The 17,163-nt window shown below is 37.8% G+C and overlaps 1 protein-coding gene across 1 annotated transcript in view; it reads right to left on the bottom strand.

The window, feature by feature from the left end:
• Positions 1-70: 70 nt before the first annotated feature.
• LOC106063585 (QRFP-like peptide receptor) overlaps positions 71-17,163 on the bottom strand; it is a 40,709-nt gene continuing 23,616 nt past the window's right edge. Inside the window, exons 3-8 of the mRNA XM_056028347.1 lie at positions 10,726-10,847; positions 9,289-9,412; positions 7,309-7,508; positions 5,141-5,282; positions 4,294-4,491; positions 71-3,283 (exon numbers count right to left, since the gene is read on the bottom strand). Of these exons, the coding sequence (XP_055884322.1) occupies positions 3,122-3,283; positions 4,294-4,491; positions 5,141-5,282; positions 7,309-7,508; positions 9,289-9,412; positions 10,726-10,847 (948 nt within the window). The 3' untranslated portion in view covers positions 71-3,121. The remainder of the gene's footprint in view (positions 3,284-4,293; positions 4,492-5,140; positions 5,283-7,308; positions 7,509-9,288; positions 9,413-10,725; positions 10,848-17,163) is intronic.

The raw sequence follows: 17,163 nt of genomic DNA, 5'->3' as shown, positions 1-17,163 counted from the left end.
CACACACACACACACACGCATGGCGGGTGAGGGGGGAAAATAAATTCCCAACCCATCACCCGCCCTCCCCCCCAAAAAAAAAAACCTGGCTACGCCCATGGTGCCTTGTTCAAAACCTTCCCGCTGTCATGTACTGCCGCCCTGCAAGCATGCGATGATTTTCCTGTTCTGATAGTGTATAGCAGGTCCTAATGCACTCTTGAAATGCAATATATATGTGTGTGTGTGTACAAATCAAAATTGGAAATATTATTACCTCCCCCTCCCCGAAATAGAAACCTGCACAATAAGACTGGATACAAGATAATATAGATAATATAACAACAACTGTATTTATAAGACATGATACATCATTGCAATATTAAATATCATAATTTTTATTATAATCTCATACAATTTTCCAAAAACCTTTCAAATATTTTTAGCTTCTTTTTTTCAGTGGCGACGTATTAAAGAAAGAGGCTTATGGAAATTACATTTCCTAAGCGTGGATAATCAGGTATTTGCTATTGATTAAACTTATCTAATTGGGTAATTAATACACAGTTGTCCTTTATTTAGTTGGCAATTTAAATGTTAAAAAGCTACCTATAGCTGGCACTAAAACATCACTGCAGGAACCAAACGGTTATTATAAATAGAAGTTAACTATATTCTAATACATTACAAAGAGTAGAAATAGTTTATGGTGTTTTACCATCATTTATGTGTTTAATTTGATAACAACAAATTACTAAATTATGTTTATATAAAAATAACAACATAATAAAACAAAGCTATACCCAAACAGAAAATACATTGTAAATAACATCTATTAATTATTATAAGCTACAAATTCCATTAGGATTAAATTTGGACCTTTTTTCCTCAAAAAATATCTCATTAATGATTGATAATAGTTTGTTTGGATGTTTGAGATTACCTACACATTTAGACAGGATCGTCGCTTGGGGGGTGTTGTGGTCTGGTGTCACCAAAGTGACAGTCTCCTCATAGGAACGTTATCTTTAGCAAACATGCAAAAACTTTTACCGGTTTTCTTGGTCAATGCCGGTTTTTTTGCAAAAAAAAAATTACTTTGTTATCACCCGTATCGTCCTCACGACGCTACTGCATTTGGGAGTTCTGATACTTCTAATAGTAACATCGACTCATCAGGTTGGTGATTTTTAATTTGAATCATAGGAGCATATGGTATAAGAGACAATCACTGATACAAATCTGGTAAGCATTTCATGAATATACAATCAAATATACAATTAAATATAAACATGATACTTAACAGTTCAATCAAACATTTGTTTCTTTTCCGGTGCATTCTTTAAGACTGAGAAATTGACGCACTTATCAACTTGTCATCATAATTCCTCTCCCATATATTCTGACTTAAGATTCGACATTTCGAAAGACTGTTGAAGGCTTCGTTTGCAACAAGCTAAGTTGCTGAGTCTGAAGTCTTGCAAGATAAAATTGGTTAGTCCAGGGCAAATACTTTCTATAGATGACCAACAAGCTAAATAGCCTCCTAATGATACACCCTTAGAGTATCGCCAGTGTACATGGTAGTAACATATTTGTCCCAGTGAAAGGCAGTAGCTTGACTACTAGTAGTACCAAGACGCGGTCAATCAAACTCTACGGCCTCCCCTTGTCCATCCACCTTCTTGACCTGTGTTAACTGGGTTGAACCCTGGCTGCTCATACTGGGGCGAGACTCGGCTGCTACAAGATGTGGATCTAGATACCCTCTGTCATATACAGAAGGCGACCTGCATTTTATTTTTAGAATAACAGAAGAAAATAATCAATAAGTGTATTCATGTTTACAAAGTATTTATGAATATCTCAATAAATCAAAGATTCCTTAATAACTGAAAGCTATTTACAAAAGTTACTTCCCATGGGTCTAGTAGATTAGTAACAGCATTTGTTTGAGATTACGTAATAGTTGGTTATCAGTAGTAGTAATTTTGATAATTAAGCGGTAAGTGTTAAAACAGCTTTTTGATTTATGCTTTCTTTCAATTTGTTATTCTCATTGCTTAGGATTGAATGAAGATGGTGATTGTGCAACACTAATCTCTTTTCATTTTTAGTCTTTTTTAAAAAATAGTTTTGGTGACATCTAGCACAGACAATTAAAGAAGTACTTCAAAAAACACTTTCAAATTTTTTCTTCTCTGTCCCCTTTATTATGTTAGAAATATTTTCATATTGTGTTTGTATGTCAGTGTGTGGTCTTTGTAGTTGTCTCTATTTCATCCAGCACTCAAAATAACGTCAATGTCTTTTTTTTAACAAAGCTTATATTAACTCAATATGTCTGTGTTTTGTACACGTTATTGCTCCAACTCCCAATCTCGGATTAAGCTGAAATTGTACACGATTATTTCTTTTACCTGACAACACAAGAACTAATAATTAGTTAATTAGGCTAAGTATTGGTGATTAATTATTTTGTTTGGTAACTTGAACAAGGGAAAGAAATCATAGTTGGCATATGTGTTGGTATAAGTTTAATTATTTCCCTTGAGGACTAAGAATTTTTATTTTTTCTTGTTTCTTGTTTAACAGTGTTCACAAGCATGGTCGTGATATGAAATGTAAAGATTACAAAGGTAAAGACAACACAGCATCTAACATGTGTATATACAGATATAAGTAATCCTGTTTATGACATGCATGGTCGTGATAAGAAATGTAAAGATTACAAAGGTAAAGACATCACAGCATCTAACAAGTGTATATACAGATATAAGTAATCCTGTTTATGACATGCATGGTCGTGATAAGAAATGTAAAGATTACAAAGGTAAAGACATCACAGCATCTAACAAGTGTATATACAGATATAAGTAAACCTGTTTATGACATGCATGGTCGTGATATGAAATGTAAAGATTACAAAGGTAAAGACAACACAGCATCTAACAAGTGTATATACAGATATAAGTAAACCTGTTTATGACATGCATGGTCGTGATAAGAAATGTAAAGATTACAAAGGTAAAGACATCACAGCATCTAACAAGTGTATATACAGATATAAGTAAACCTGTTTATGACATGCATGGTCGTGATAAGAAATGTAAAGATTACAAAGGTAAAGACAACACAGCATCTAACATGTGTATATACAGATATAAGTAAACCTGTTTATGACATGTAATGCCGATGGAGCTTGAAACGAGCATCGCCACAGAGCCTTGTGTCTAGCCACGTCACGTGGAGAACTGCGCAGCAGACACAATCGGAAGGTATTCCGGAAAGACTCACGAAAATTCTACACGAAAAAAAAAGTAATTCTTGCAATTGCGACAAAAATTATCGAAACATTTAATACAAACTTAAGTGTACATTATGTATGAAACATTTAAACATGTATCCCGATCTACTGGATATGGCTGCCGGCCTGCTTTGGTATATTATATGTAGTTCTTAATTTCTTTATATATGCATTAATTAATGTACTAGTATTGGTATATTTAAAATGACTAACTAGAGTTTTTTGGAAACAACCCAGCAAACATCAATGGAGCAAGAAATCAAAAGATGCAAATGGAGATGATTTCGGCATACAGAAGAAAAGGGGGGAAGGGAATGCTGCAATGCAATTGGGAGGACAACTCTATTAGTCGCCAGAGACCAATCCGCAGAGTGACTCCAAGATTTTCGATAGCATTATGGAATGTTAGAGATCGAGTACAGGACAATGTAGCAAGAACAAACAATTCAGTGGAGGGATGGCACCAGAACAGAGTCCGATGATGAAGTACTTTTACGGACTATGCGGCTCCACTGGAAGTCAAAAGTAATTCAAGTTATTTAGTATTTAGTTCAATTTCTCACCTGATACAAATAATAAGCGATAAACTTGTACAAAGCTTATATTAAATCACTTCGACTGTCTGACTGGTACACATTTTGTACACTTTTTTTTTCCATTTCCCATTCTCGGATCCAGTTGAATTTGGAACAATTACTCATAGTCCATTACAATACACGAATCATTCAAACAATTAATCAGTAAGGGAAATTAATTAATTTTCCTTTAGTTAGAAAAAGAGAGTTAAATCTTGCAGTATTGAGATATATGGCATGATTTTGCGGTTCTTCCTCTCAGATAAGCTTCGTTTTTAAATAAGTATTTTTAATATTTTGCTTGTTTTCCTTAGAGAGTTCTAGAAATACCTTATTGAACAGAACACATCTTACCCATAACCTTGTTAGTTCTAATTTAGAAAAGTTTTATTTTAATGTCCTATTGTAACAAAGGAATGTCTGTTCGCTGACCTTGGACATGAAGCCGTAGACTATCGGGTTCAAGCAAGAGTTGACATATGCCATTAGCCAGAACAATTGACGCATGGGCTTCAGAAATCCGTGATTCAGTCTGTGGAGGATGTCAAAAGAGACCAGTACGTTGTTCATCATGATGGGCCCCCAGCAGACAGCAAACAGGAAGACAACAAAAACCAGCATCTTCACCACCTAAATCAGGACACAAAAAAATCCTTGAAGTACAAACAAAATCTGAATGATTTAGATTGAACCACCTTGATTTTTTAAATTTATTTTAAAGAATTAGCCAAACCAACATTATGAAATGAGTACCGTATGACATTTCAAGACCACATCACAAACAAAGAGATTAGAGATAGGGTTACGACAGCGATTGGACCCCACAATGTCCTGCTGTTGTAAAAAACGCATATGGCCATATTACAAGGTCTTCGGTGCTCATGGAACAGTACCAGGAAAAAAAAAGAAGAGGCAGACAGATAAAGAGCTGGCAAGACAACATAAAAGAATGGATGGGCCTGCCATTGAAAGAGGTTCTATCCAAGGCAAAAGACGGTCGACGAATCTTGTGTGGTGTCCCAACAGACAAAGGGATAGGCGAAGGTGATGGCCTGGCGTTATAAGGCTGAAACGACACAATGTACAAGTGTAATGCTAATCCAGCTATTGTGTTGTTAGGCCTACTACGTATGCCCAGCTGTGACTATGTATAAGCCAGCTGTTGCTATGACTATGTTGGAGAGACTAAAAATAAACAGCTAATTTCAGACAGTTGTTTGTTTGTTGTTGTTTAATGTGAGAAATACGTAAAAAAAATATTAAAAGAGTATTATTAAACCTGTTTCCGTGTAGAGTCTTCATTTAAAGCACCAATTCGTTTTCCATATATGGAAATGGATGTTCGGAGAAAAGACCTGTTCTCATTACCGTACTGTGGAGATGGCAGGGGGGTGACGGTCCGCTCAGGACGAATGTGATATCTGTTTAGAAGGAATTAACGAAAATATACAATGGATTTTTTATTGTTTAATGAATGTATTTTAGCAAATAAAATAAACCACTATCCTTTAATATTTACTACATTAAAAATAATTAGCTCTAACACTATTATCTTATTTTATAAAATTATAAAAATTAAATTCTGTCAAGTCATCGGTTTTCCTATCTGGCTCAGGCAACCCACTCCATGCTCTAAATAAACTAGGAAAGAAGGAGCATTTGTACAAATATGCATATGGAACAAGGAATGTGCCTCTATCTTTGTGTCTTTCTGAGTATTTTTTTAAAATTAGGTTTCGTTTTTTTGTATTTAAACATCATGATTCAGTATTTTATGTATAATTGCTTCTTTACTTTGGCGTATTCTATCCTGAAGTGGTTCCCGGTCACTTCATCCCCGGTCACTTCATCCCCGGTCATTTCATCCCCGGTCACTTCATCCCCGGTCATTTCATCCCCGGTCACTTCATCCCCTGGTCCCTTCATCCCCCGGTCACTTCATCTCCGGTCATTTCATCCCCTGGTCACTTCATCCCCGGTCATTTCATCCCCGGTCATTTCATCCCCTGATATTTTCATCATCTGATCATTTTTATCTAACAAATTGTAATTTAAAAAATCATGAAATGAGCAATATTTAATGTATTCATTTTTTATTTAAATGACAAATTTGTAACACGTTAATGTTTAAAAGGAATTAAAACAAAACTTATACAGGCGACATGATATCCCGAGGATGGGTGAACTCCGCCTCCGGTCACTTCATCCCCGGTCATTTCATCCCCGGTCACTTCATCCCCAGTCATTTCATCCCCGGTCACTTCATCCCCGGTCATTTCATCCCCGGTCACTTCATCCCCGGTCATTTCATCCCCGGTCACTTCATCCCCGGTCACTTCATCCCCGGTCACTTCATCCCCTGGTCACTTCATCCCCTGGTCCCTTCATCCCCCGGTCACTTCATCTCGGTCATTTCATCCCCTGGTCACTTCATCCCCGGTCATTTCATCCCCTGATATTTTCATCATCTGATCATTTTTATCTAACAAATTGTAATTTAAAAAATCATGAAATGAGCAATATTTAATGTATTCATTTTTTATTTAAATGACAAATTTGTAACACGTTAATGTTTAAAAGGAATTAAAACAAAACTTATACAGGCGACATGATATCCCGAGGATGGGTGAACTCCGCCTTAATTAGAAAAAAAATAAAACCTTATTTCAAGGCTAAAAATGATGCGCCCATTTTCAAGAAAGAGCGATTTGATGATAAGTTATCAGCGGCACGGTCAAAGGTATTGTAATCGCACTTCTATCTCTCAAAAAATTTCCACTACTTGCACCACTCCTTGGCCTTTGATGATAAGTTATCAGCGGCATGATCATAATTATTCTAATCGAACTTCTATCTCTCAAATGATTTTTTACTACTTCCACCAAACCTTGGCCTTCGATCCGGATAATATTATGATATTACAACCCCCACATCCAATAGAAGCGCTATAGCTAAGTACACACCCAGATTTAGAATATAATATAAGATTTCTCATTAAGAAAACAAAGTGGAAGATGAAACGATATAAACGCATTAGTAACAAGTCATAAAATGTCAAAAAGCATTCTACATAATCATATTTATAAATTTAAAAATTTAATTGGGGATGAAATGACCGGGGATGAAATGACCGGGGGATGAAATGACCGCGGATGAAATGACCGGGGATGAAGTGACCGGGGATGAAATGACCGGTCACCCCTGAAGTGTCTCTAAATTTATTGATTTTACCATAGTCTATGATTTTGCTAAATGCACTGCTGTTTAGATGCATTTCTAAAGTAGCAATGTTATATTAGTGTTAGCAATCATCTTACATTAGATTAAAAATAAAGACAAATTTGTTTTGACTAGTTTCAGAAATAAATATCAGAATATTGCTTGAACATTGATTTCATGTTTTCAAGTTAAAGATTAACTGCTGTTCATTTCATTATACTGACTCACTGAGAGGCTCTCATTGTTGAGTGCTGATACTGCACCTGCCACAATCTTCGACATATACAGGTGTAGGCATAGGCCATCAATCCAAGGGGGAGTACAAACACAACTAGAATCATGTAGAGGTTATAGATCTTGGCCATAAGGGGAGACCATTCTTCTACACACCAGTAGCCTTGGATTTTTTTCCCTACCAAAACCTGACGCTAAGAAAACAAAGATACATGATAAAGTATACAATAAACAGAGTCATGATTTATTTAATAAACAAAGTGTAATATATAATTTGAATTTATAAGTGTTTTCATGGAGTTTTATAACATAAACTCAACTCTACAATGCGAGTAACTGGCGCCTAAACCAGTAAACTTCGGGAAGAAGGGGCTCATTCGAGACCATTCGTTTTAGAAGGCTTAAAAACTGACCTGCAACGTCACAACCTCTGAGCAATTTCGACCAAAAGCTCGTTGCCACCTCAATGGTCTGTACGACGTGGCAACGAATTATTGGTCTAAACGTGGTCACGTTTCAGGTCTTCTGTAACGAGTGGTCTCGGCTCAACAGTCTTGACGTGTGACCCGCCTAGGAGAAGTGACTTCAAGCAGAAGCTCAACAGTCTTGACGGGTGACCCGCCTAGGAGAAGTGACTTCAAGCAGAAGCTCAACAGTCTTGACGGGTGACCCGCCTAGGAGAAGTGACTTCAAGCAGAAGCTCAACAGTCTTGACGGGTGACCCGCCTAGGAGAAGTGACTTCAAGCAGAAGCTCAACAGTCTTGACGGGTGACCCGCCTAGGAGAAGTGACTTCAAGCAGAAGCTCAACAGTCTTGACGGGTGACCCGCCTAGGAGAAGTGACTTCAAGGAGAAGCTCATTAGTCTTGAGGGGGGACCCGCCTAGGAGAAGTGACTTCAAGCTTCTGCTGTCTTGTAGCTAAATCATAATATGGGAAAGGCTTCGGGAGTCTACCATGACATAAAATCAGAAGCCGTGCAACACCCTGGCAAAGCTGTGGGTCTGTGACGCCGCTGTGTACCGGCACTCGTCCATCGTTCGGATACAAGCGCTGCTGAGTGGGCGATATCGTTCCAAGCATAGCTCATGCCCAGGAAATCATCTCAATTCTATGAGACGATACACGCATTTTAGTTTGAAATAGTCGTATGTCATAAAAGGATGGCGAAACTACGGCCTGCGGACCACTCCCTGCTTAGGCGCGGTGCTATCCGGCAACTTCTGACCACTAATGAGGCAACAAAGGCTCGGTTTTGATGATGAGGCTCAAGACACTCATAGAGGAAATTTATTTTGAAATCAGGTCAAAAAATGGGACGTCATTGATCTATATCACCTAACCTTAATATATATATATGTAATGTTTACATGTAATGTAACCCGGTAGGGGTAGGAGAATATAGTACATATGCTATTATACACAATGTTCGCTCTAATCACGTATTGTTTTATGTAACCTCTATATCACGTACACTCCCTATTAAGTTACCTCTTTATCAGGTACATTCTATAGGAAGTAACCTCTATATCAGGTAAATTCTACATCAAGTAACCTCTATATCAGGTACACTCTATATCAAGTAACCTCTATGTTACGTTCACTCTATATTAAGTTACCTCTATATTAGGTACATTCTTTAGCAAGTAACCTCTATATCAGGTACACTCTATATCAAATAACCTCTATATCAGGTACACTCAATACTCTATATCAAGTAACCTCTATGTTACGTACACTCTATATCAAGTAACCTCTATGTTACGTACACTCTATATCAAGTAACCTCTATATCAAGTAACCTCTATATCAGGTAACCTTTACACAAACAGTAAACGTATTTTTCTCCAAAACAAAAGTATTCGATTCATTAACCCACCGTTTCTCCTCATTAGCCCAATTGGTCTGCTTTACAGAATGAATTCGCCAGAATGTGTTATTCAAAAGAGTTTTGTTACCTTCAACGAAGACTTACCTGACCTATAAGTATAGGGATAGCCATAACAATGCTCATAGTCCAAATCAGGACAACAAATCGTCTTGCCATGGTAACGGTACATGTGTACTTGGCTCTCATGGGATGCAAGATGGCGTAGTACCTAGACACAATCACGTCACTATTACTCAGGATTTAAAATTAATCTTTTTTAAATGTTGTGTCGGATATCAAACCATTTCTTAACTTAATCTTATTTATAATAGGCATATTTAAGTGCCCTAGAGTTTTCATCTGGTCGCTGCAGGGGAGGGGGGTGCAATTTTCGTTGTAAGTAGTCTTCTCAAATGCAACTTTAAATACACCTAGAATCAATCAAATTTAAAGACCGCATCACAAACCAAGAAATTATAGACAGGGTTACTGCAGCGATAGGACCCCATGATGACCTGCTAACTATCGTAAAAAAACGTAAGCTAAAAATCTATGGCCATATTACAAGGTCCTTGGGGTTCGCAAAGACCTTCCTTCAGGGGAACAGTACCAGGAAAAAGAAGAAGAGGCAGAGAGAAAAAAGCGATGGAAGACAACAAAAAAGAATGGACGGGCCTGCTATTGAAAAAGGTTCTAACTAAGGCAAAAGACAGAGAGGAATGGAGAAAGACTGTCAACAAATCTTGCGTGGTGCCCCAACGGTCCAACAGACTAATGGATAGGTCAAGGTAAAAATAATCAATCAAAATTTCTTTCTTCTTAAAAGCAAGCTTTTATCAGAAAAACTTTGTCAGATCTCGTAATTAATGTTAAACTTAGATCTAGTTCTAGACCTAGACTTAGATCTTGAATCTAGATTGACTAGATATATATCTAAAACTATAGGTCTAGATCTAGCGTAATCATCTTCTTTTTTTAAGTAACGTCTGTATTATATAAGATAAGATAGCACGACAAATGACAATGGAGATATTAATTTTTATTTTGCGAGGGGAATGTCTGGTCCAAGTAGACCTACTCCAAGTCTTTCAAGTCATTTCTAGCTAGCTCACTACCTAACTAAAATAGGTCAAGAATTTTATTTTTCGTGTTGCCAATTTATCCAATTTTGTTAGAAGAATAAATCTTTTTTTAGTTTCTCTTTATTATATGAAACATGTTATTAATTTTGAATGTAGGGATAAGGTTAATAATTACTTTTTTTTTTTTTAATAATAAGTGTACGCTAAATGAATATATGTAGATGGCTGTGGCTGAGCGGTAAAGCACTTGGAACCAGAAGTCCCGTGTTCAAATCCTGGTGAAGACTCTAGGTAGACCACTTCGGGGGCCGATTTTGAGTTTGTGTTTCACACAAACTGTCTTTGTAACCTTGTTTTTTTTTTTTTTTGTATGTATATACATAAGGATGTCATTAAAAGAATGAATGCTAGATCTGACTGAAAGCATGACTTTTGAATATTATCACATAGATCTACTTACCGTTCTAAACTTAGACCAGTTAGGTTGAGTACCGAACATATAATAGTCACATTTTGCAGGTAGTGAACAAATTTACATAGAACTTCTCCATACTGCCAGGTAAATGTGAAGAATCGAGCAAACTGAAAGGAAAATTGGACTTCAACCGTTACAAAATATGTTAATATATAAATATATTTTTCATAAAGTTAGCGGTAAGGTATCTGTCCGTCAAGATACCCCGTTCCAATTTCATGTAATTCAGTTCACTCGTGAAGTAAGATTTCTGTGCCGCAATAAAGGCTAATAACGTCCGTGTTTTTTTATTTTCTCTTTTCGGCTTTTATGTTAAGGCTGGCAACTGTAAGTGTGCTTTGTGTGGTCTAAAGATATGTCTCACAAATTTCAGTCGACGTTCAGTCACCACATCCCTTCGATGGCGGAATGCCTGCGCGGGAAAAGTTTTCTCTATTGGTAAAATTACCTCGGTATATTATTCGTAGGATCCTTCTCAGCCATCACTGCTCAGCCGCTTTTCAACCTTCTACGTCTCGAAACTTAGGTGGCTGTTGGGAAAATGATTGTACTGATGTGGTGGATTTTAATCTCCAGGCTAATGGATTTGTGTGTTCATAAAGGCTGCACTTTTTGAAAGACGGCTCCTGCTTTCCAATCCGACATGCAACATCGTGGTATGCACACCTCCATCGCTTGAGATAGCACTGGCTAAATTAGTGAACTTTTCTATTTGTACAAGATCTGGATGACCAATCTTGACCACGGGGGGGGGGGGGGGGGGGGGAGAAGTGAGGGTACCGGATGACCTGCACCCAATATTCATAAGTTTGTGTGCGTCTTTATCCGTCATCTCGTGTGTATACATTTAATTGTATTTCAAAGTAATGCTGTTTTTCTGCCAAATTCAACTGGGTTTGGGTTACGCCATTGAGAGATGCCTTATTCTCTTGCTATTTTCAAAAGTGATTCCGATGGACGCTATCAAACGCTTTTTTTGAAATCTAGAAAACTGACCAACATCCTTTTCTGGTATTCCAGTCATTGCTCCACGATGTTCGCACCGGTGCTTGAAATACCTTTTCGGAAGCCAAACACTAGTTTAATGTAAAACCGTTTCCGTAAGGAGCTTTAAATTAAACTCTAATATAGTCAACTCAATGTTTCTAAACTCAATAATCTTACATTATGTCAAAAAATGTCAAAAGCGACGATATTTTACCGCACGGGTGACACCGACCCTAGTGACGCCACTGGATTTCTGTATAGAAAAATGTGTTTTGTGTTCACTATATTTAATAATGATTCCAGGAATAGAAAGAAGTATCGATTTGCACTTTAAAACTAACGGTATCTTTCCCTCTTCTTTCTCTCTCCCTCTTCTTCTCCCTCTCCTACCATCTATCTCCTCTTCTCCCTCTCCTACCCTCTCTCTTCTCCCTCTCCTACCCTCTCTCTCTCCCTCTTCTTCTCCTCTCCTACCCTATCTCTTCTCCCTCTCTCTACCTCTTCTTCTCCCTCTCCTACCCTCTCTCTCCTCTTCTCTCTTTTCTTCTCCTCTCCTAACCTTTCTCTCTCCTCTTCTCCCTCTCTCCTCTTCCCTCGCTCTCCTCTTCTCCCTCTCTCTCCATCTTCTTCTCTCTCCTACCCTCTCCTACCCTCTCTCTCCTCTTCTCCCTCTCCTACCCTCTCTCCCTCTCCTACCCTCTCTCCCTCTTCTACCCTCTCTCTTCTCTTCTCCCTCTCCTACCTCTCTCCCTCTCCTACCCTCTCTCCCTCTTCTACCCTATCTCTCCTCTTCTCACTCTTCTTCTCTCTCTCCTTCCCTCTCTCCATCTTCTTCTCTCTCCTACCCTCTCCTACCCTCTCTCTCCTCTTCTCCCTCTCCTACCCTCTCCCTCTTCTTCTCCCTCTCCTACCCTCTCTCTTCTCCCTCTCCTACCCTCTCTCTCCCTCTTCTTCTCCTCTCCTACCCTATCTCTTCTCCCTCTCTCTACCTCTTCTTCTTCCTCTCCTTTCCTCTCTCTCCTCTTCTCTCTCTTCTTCTCCTCTCCTAACCTTTCTCTCTCCTCTCTCCTCTTCCCTCGCTCTCCTCTTCTCCCTTTCTCTCCCTTTTCTTCTCCTTCTCCTACCCTCTCTCTCATCTTTTCTCTCTTCTTCTCCTCTCCTAACCTACCTTTCTCTCGCCTCTTCTCCCTCTCTCCTCTTCCCTCGCTCTCCTCTTCTCCCTCTCTTCTCCCTCTCCTACCCTCTCTCTTCTCTTTCTCCTACCCTCTCTCCCTCTCCTACCCTCTCTCCCTCTTCTACCCTATCTCTCCTCTTCTCCCTCTTCTTCTCCCTCTCCTACCCTCTCTCTTCTCTTCTCCCTCTCCTACCCTCTCTCTTCTCTTCTCCCTCTCCTACCCTCTTTCCCTCTCCTACCCTCTCTCTTCTCTTCTCCCTCTCTACCCTCTCTCCCTCTTCTACCCTATCTCTCCTCTTCTCACTCTTCTTCTCCCTCTCCTACCCTCTCTCCATCTTCTTCTCTCTCCTACCCTCTCCTACCCTCTCTCTCCTCTTCTCCCTCTCCTACCTTCTCCCTCTTCTTTTCCCTCTCCTACCCTCTCTCTCCTCTTCTCCCTCTCCCACCCTCTCTCTCCTCTCTCTTTTTCTCCTTCCCCTGCCCTCTGCCCTCTGGCACCACACCAAGTAAGAAAGAGAGTTGGGTCTGTGAATGAAAACTTCCCGGTTAGTTCCATTAGTGACGTTACGCTCAGCTCTTACATGAATGACTTAATAGATTTTCTCTCTCTCGGGTCCATTCATTAACAGTTCCATTGGTATCCATTCAAAAATCTATTCAAGGTGTTGACCAAATATTTATCCGTTCAACTAGCAATGAACTAGAGCATCTAAAAAGTTTCAACATAAATTTGAAATGATTTTGGTTTGGGCGTGGGACTTTAAAAGGCTATCACTAGCATCGGGGATTTCGGGTAAAAAGATGAGAAGTACAGGGATATTAATTAATTTACTTTGCAATCGAAATGTATTGTCGTTTTTTAGGACCCAAAACTTTCTAAGTTTGTTCTATTGTACATGTTGAGTAAAGGACAAAATCTTTGAAAATGAAGTCTATAATACCTAAACAATATTTTCCAGTTTATGTTATCTGTTTACATAAATAGTTTTAAAATAATGTATTGAAATATATGGGATGAAAAGCTCTCTCTCTCTCTCTCGTTATTGTAACAGCTTACATCTTTCTCACTCTCTCTCCCCTGCTGTAATAGCTTACATCGTTCTCTCTCTCTCTCCTGCTGTAACAGCTTAAATCTTTCTCTCTCTCTCTCTCTCTGGTTACTGTAACAGCTTTCATCTCTCTTTCTGATTACTGTTTTAGCTTCGTCTCTCTCTCTCTTTGTTTGCTTAACAGGCTTACAGCTTTCTCTGGTTACTATGCTGGGAAATGCTAATTTACAATAAAGAATTCGGGGCGTTCATTTTGTTTCGTGTAGTTCGAGTTAAGTTTTATATAGCGACAATGACGTCAAAATAAAAACCAAAGACTAGGACTAGCTCGTAAATTAGCGTCCTTGGAGACTGTCAAAAGTTGTTCATGGAGAAGCTGTAGGACAGTTATTTGGGTTAGTGACAGAGACGGATTCCTTTCAGTACCGGATTAAATGTATGACTCGTCAACACTCTTGATTGTCTCATTGCCTGTCGCCTGTGTTCAGTTGGTTAATTGGAATTAGTTGTTACTAACTTGTTACCACCGCTTAACAGAAACACCACCCTACTCAAGACAGTGAAGAGGTGTTCAACAACCATAACAGCTTATATTTCTCACTGGTTAATTTAACAACTTACATTTCTCACTGGTTATTTTAACAACTTACATTTCTCACTGGTTACTTTAACAGCTTACATTTCTCACTGGTTACTTTAACAGCTTACATTTCTCATTGGTTACTTAAAGCAGCTTACATTTCTCACTGGTTACTTTAACAACTTACATTTCTCAATGGTTACTTCAACAGCTTACATTTCTCACTGGTTACTTTAACAACTTATATTTCTCAATGGTTACTTTAACAACTTACATTTCTCATTGGTTACTTAAAGATGCTTACATTTCTCACTGGTTACTTTAACAACTTACATTTCTCACTGGTTACTTTAACAACTTACATTTCTCACTGGTTACTTTAACAGCTTACATTTCTCACTGGTTACTTTAACAACTTACATTTCTCACTGGTTACTTTAACAACTTACATTTCTCACTGGTTACTTTAACAACTTACATTTCTCACTGATTACTTTAAATTATGTTTTAACTGAGCATAGAAAACCTTCACTTAAATACCCTCCCCACCACTCACGTTCACAAATGGCATAGGGCCAGAGCTCATCCAGTCTGCTTTACAAACGTTGAGATCAGAGTTTGTTTTTCAATGTAGCCCTAACAATTTGTTTAATTCTATTAAAACTTAGAGCTAAAATCAATTATGATCGTATTAAGTCACTTTGTTATTTTCAACTTAGTAAATGGAATTTTTTTTTTAAAAAAGCACATAGAGTTAATTATTATTTTATTTGATTCTTACAGAAAGCGTTAATTGTTATTTCATTAGATTCTTACAGTGCCTTTAACAAACTTGATTCTACTAAATGAGTTGGTTTGAAAATAACTGCGTACGTTAAAATTCATTGTCCTGTTTCTAGGCAAGAAATGTCCACCAGTACTATGTAACTATGTACTAAAGAGATTTCCCAGCAAGTCTTCAAGGCGTAGTGTACTTTGATTGAACCCACTCACACCGACGTGACGACAATCCACTAAAGTTTTCATTATTACATTGTCACTTTCCTTGTATGACAGGACATTTGTCGTTCTTGAACAAGGAGAGAACTTTCTCTTCCAACAAATCATTAACTTCTGGGAAAGAAATACAACAAATGGAATCCATACAAAATCTCAATGTAAAAAAAAGCAAACAAAAATTAACCCCTAGGGCGAGTGTGATGTATAGTTCCTAGCAGTAAAACATTTTTTTTGTTCACATTTATAGCATGGCACTTTATGGTTAGAAGTCGGTTATTTAAAAGATGAATGATTCTGAAAACAATGCTAACGCTTCAATTAAGAATTTTTATTTGTAGCATAATTATTAAACCTATATTTTTTTCTAAGGGGCTTTACACATAGATATATTCAATCACATATTCAATAAGGTCTAACTATTGGGATACCTGGTCAGGATCCTTGTGTAGGACCCTTCAAGCGTGTCATATTTGTGAAGAAAGAAAAAAATGTGATTAATGTGATTTCCTTTATTTCCTTATATGTAAATTCTTTGTCTCACTTTGTTAAAATGTTTTGTTTTAAAGTGAGACCTCGGGCTGCTGCCCAGTCGTTAATCTATTCCTGAGTCTTTATGAAATAAAAAGCAAAGTAACTCTTTCAGACCTTATGATGATAGTGAAAATATACTAGATCTAAATTGTTTCTCCTGCCTTCAATTGTGGTCTTTATGCTTCAGTGCGCAGCTGGAGTATTCTAACCTTCAACTTTCACTATTTTACTTTTAAGGTCATCATTATGATATTTTCTTTGACCATTTTGTAAGTCCAAACGGGAAGTACTACTAAACAATGACGTCTCGATGCAATAAACTTGAACAGACTTCTATTACAAATATACACAGAGTCAGCTTGAAAGTAAACGTATGTAGAAATACAAGCGATATAGTTTCAACGAAATGTAACTCACTACAAATACACGACTCTAGCTTGTCTCCCTTCCTCAACTAGCACACCAGTATTAATCCACTTGAATTACGCCAGACCAGCTCGTGGTTTCATCAGACTCTTCGGCCTACGCAACCAAAACATCCGCCCGACTATCCTCATGGTTATATCAGCAACACGACCATACATTCCATAACACTATTCCAATTTACTTAGGGGTAACAAGTACACTGTACACTGTGTAACAAGTACACTGAGGAAGAACGCTGAACGAGGAAACTACGAGAGATGTGCAGTGTTTTGCAATCTTGACTCGCCAACAATGAGTTCATACAATGTGCTAATCTTTAACATAATATGACACATCAGGTGTTAATTTCCCTGGCGATTGATACCTGTCTAGTAAAATCTTTATTGAATGAAATGTCCAATGAATTTTAGAATATTTATTGTTATTTAAAATATTTAATCATCAACAAAGAAAATATCAGTTAAATATAAAATCTGATATTTAGTATGACACTCACACGTCTGTACAATATTATCATGTAGCAGATAGCTTCACTTATAGAAAATGTAAAAAAAACTACAGAATTAATTTCTTTCTACTCTATTTGCAATGCTCAGCACTAGTCAAGCTGAGAACATATCAGCAGTGCTTCCAGCGATCATCAGGTGACATTTCACATCTCCAGACGGAAATTTCGT

This window comes from Biomphalaria glabrata, chromosome 5 (assembly GCF_947242115.1).
Source record: "Biomphalaria glabrata chromosome 5, xgBioGlab47.1, whole genome shotgun sequence".
NCBI lineage: Eukaryota > Metazoa > Mollusca > Gastropoda > Planorbidae > Biomphalaria > Biomphalaria glabrata.
The sequence above is the reverse complement of the archived record's forward strand: the minus strand, read 5'-3'. Positions and strand labels throughout refer to the sequence as shown.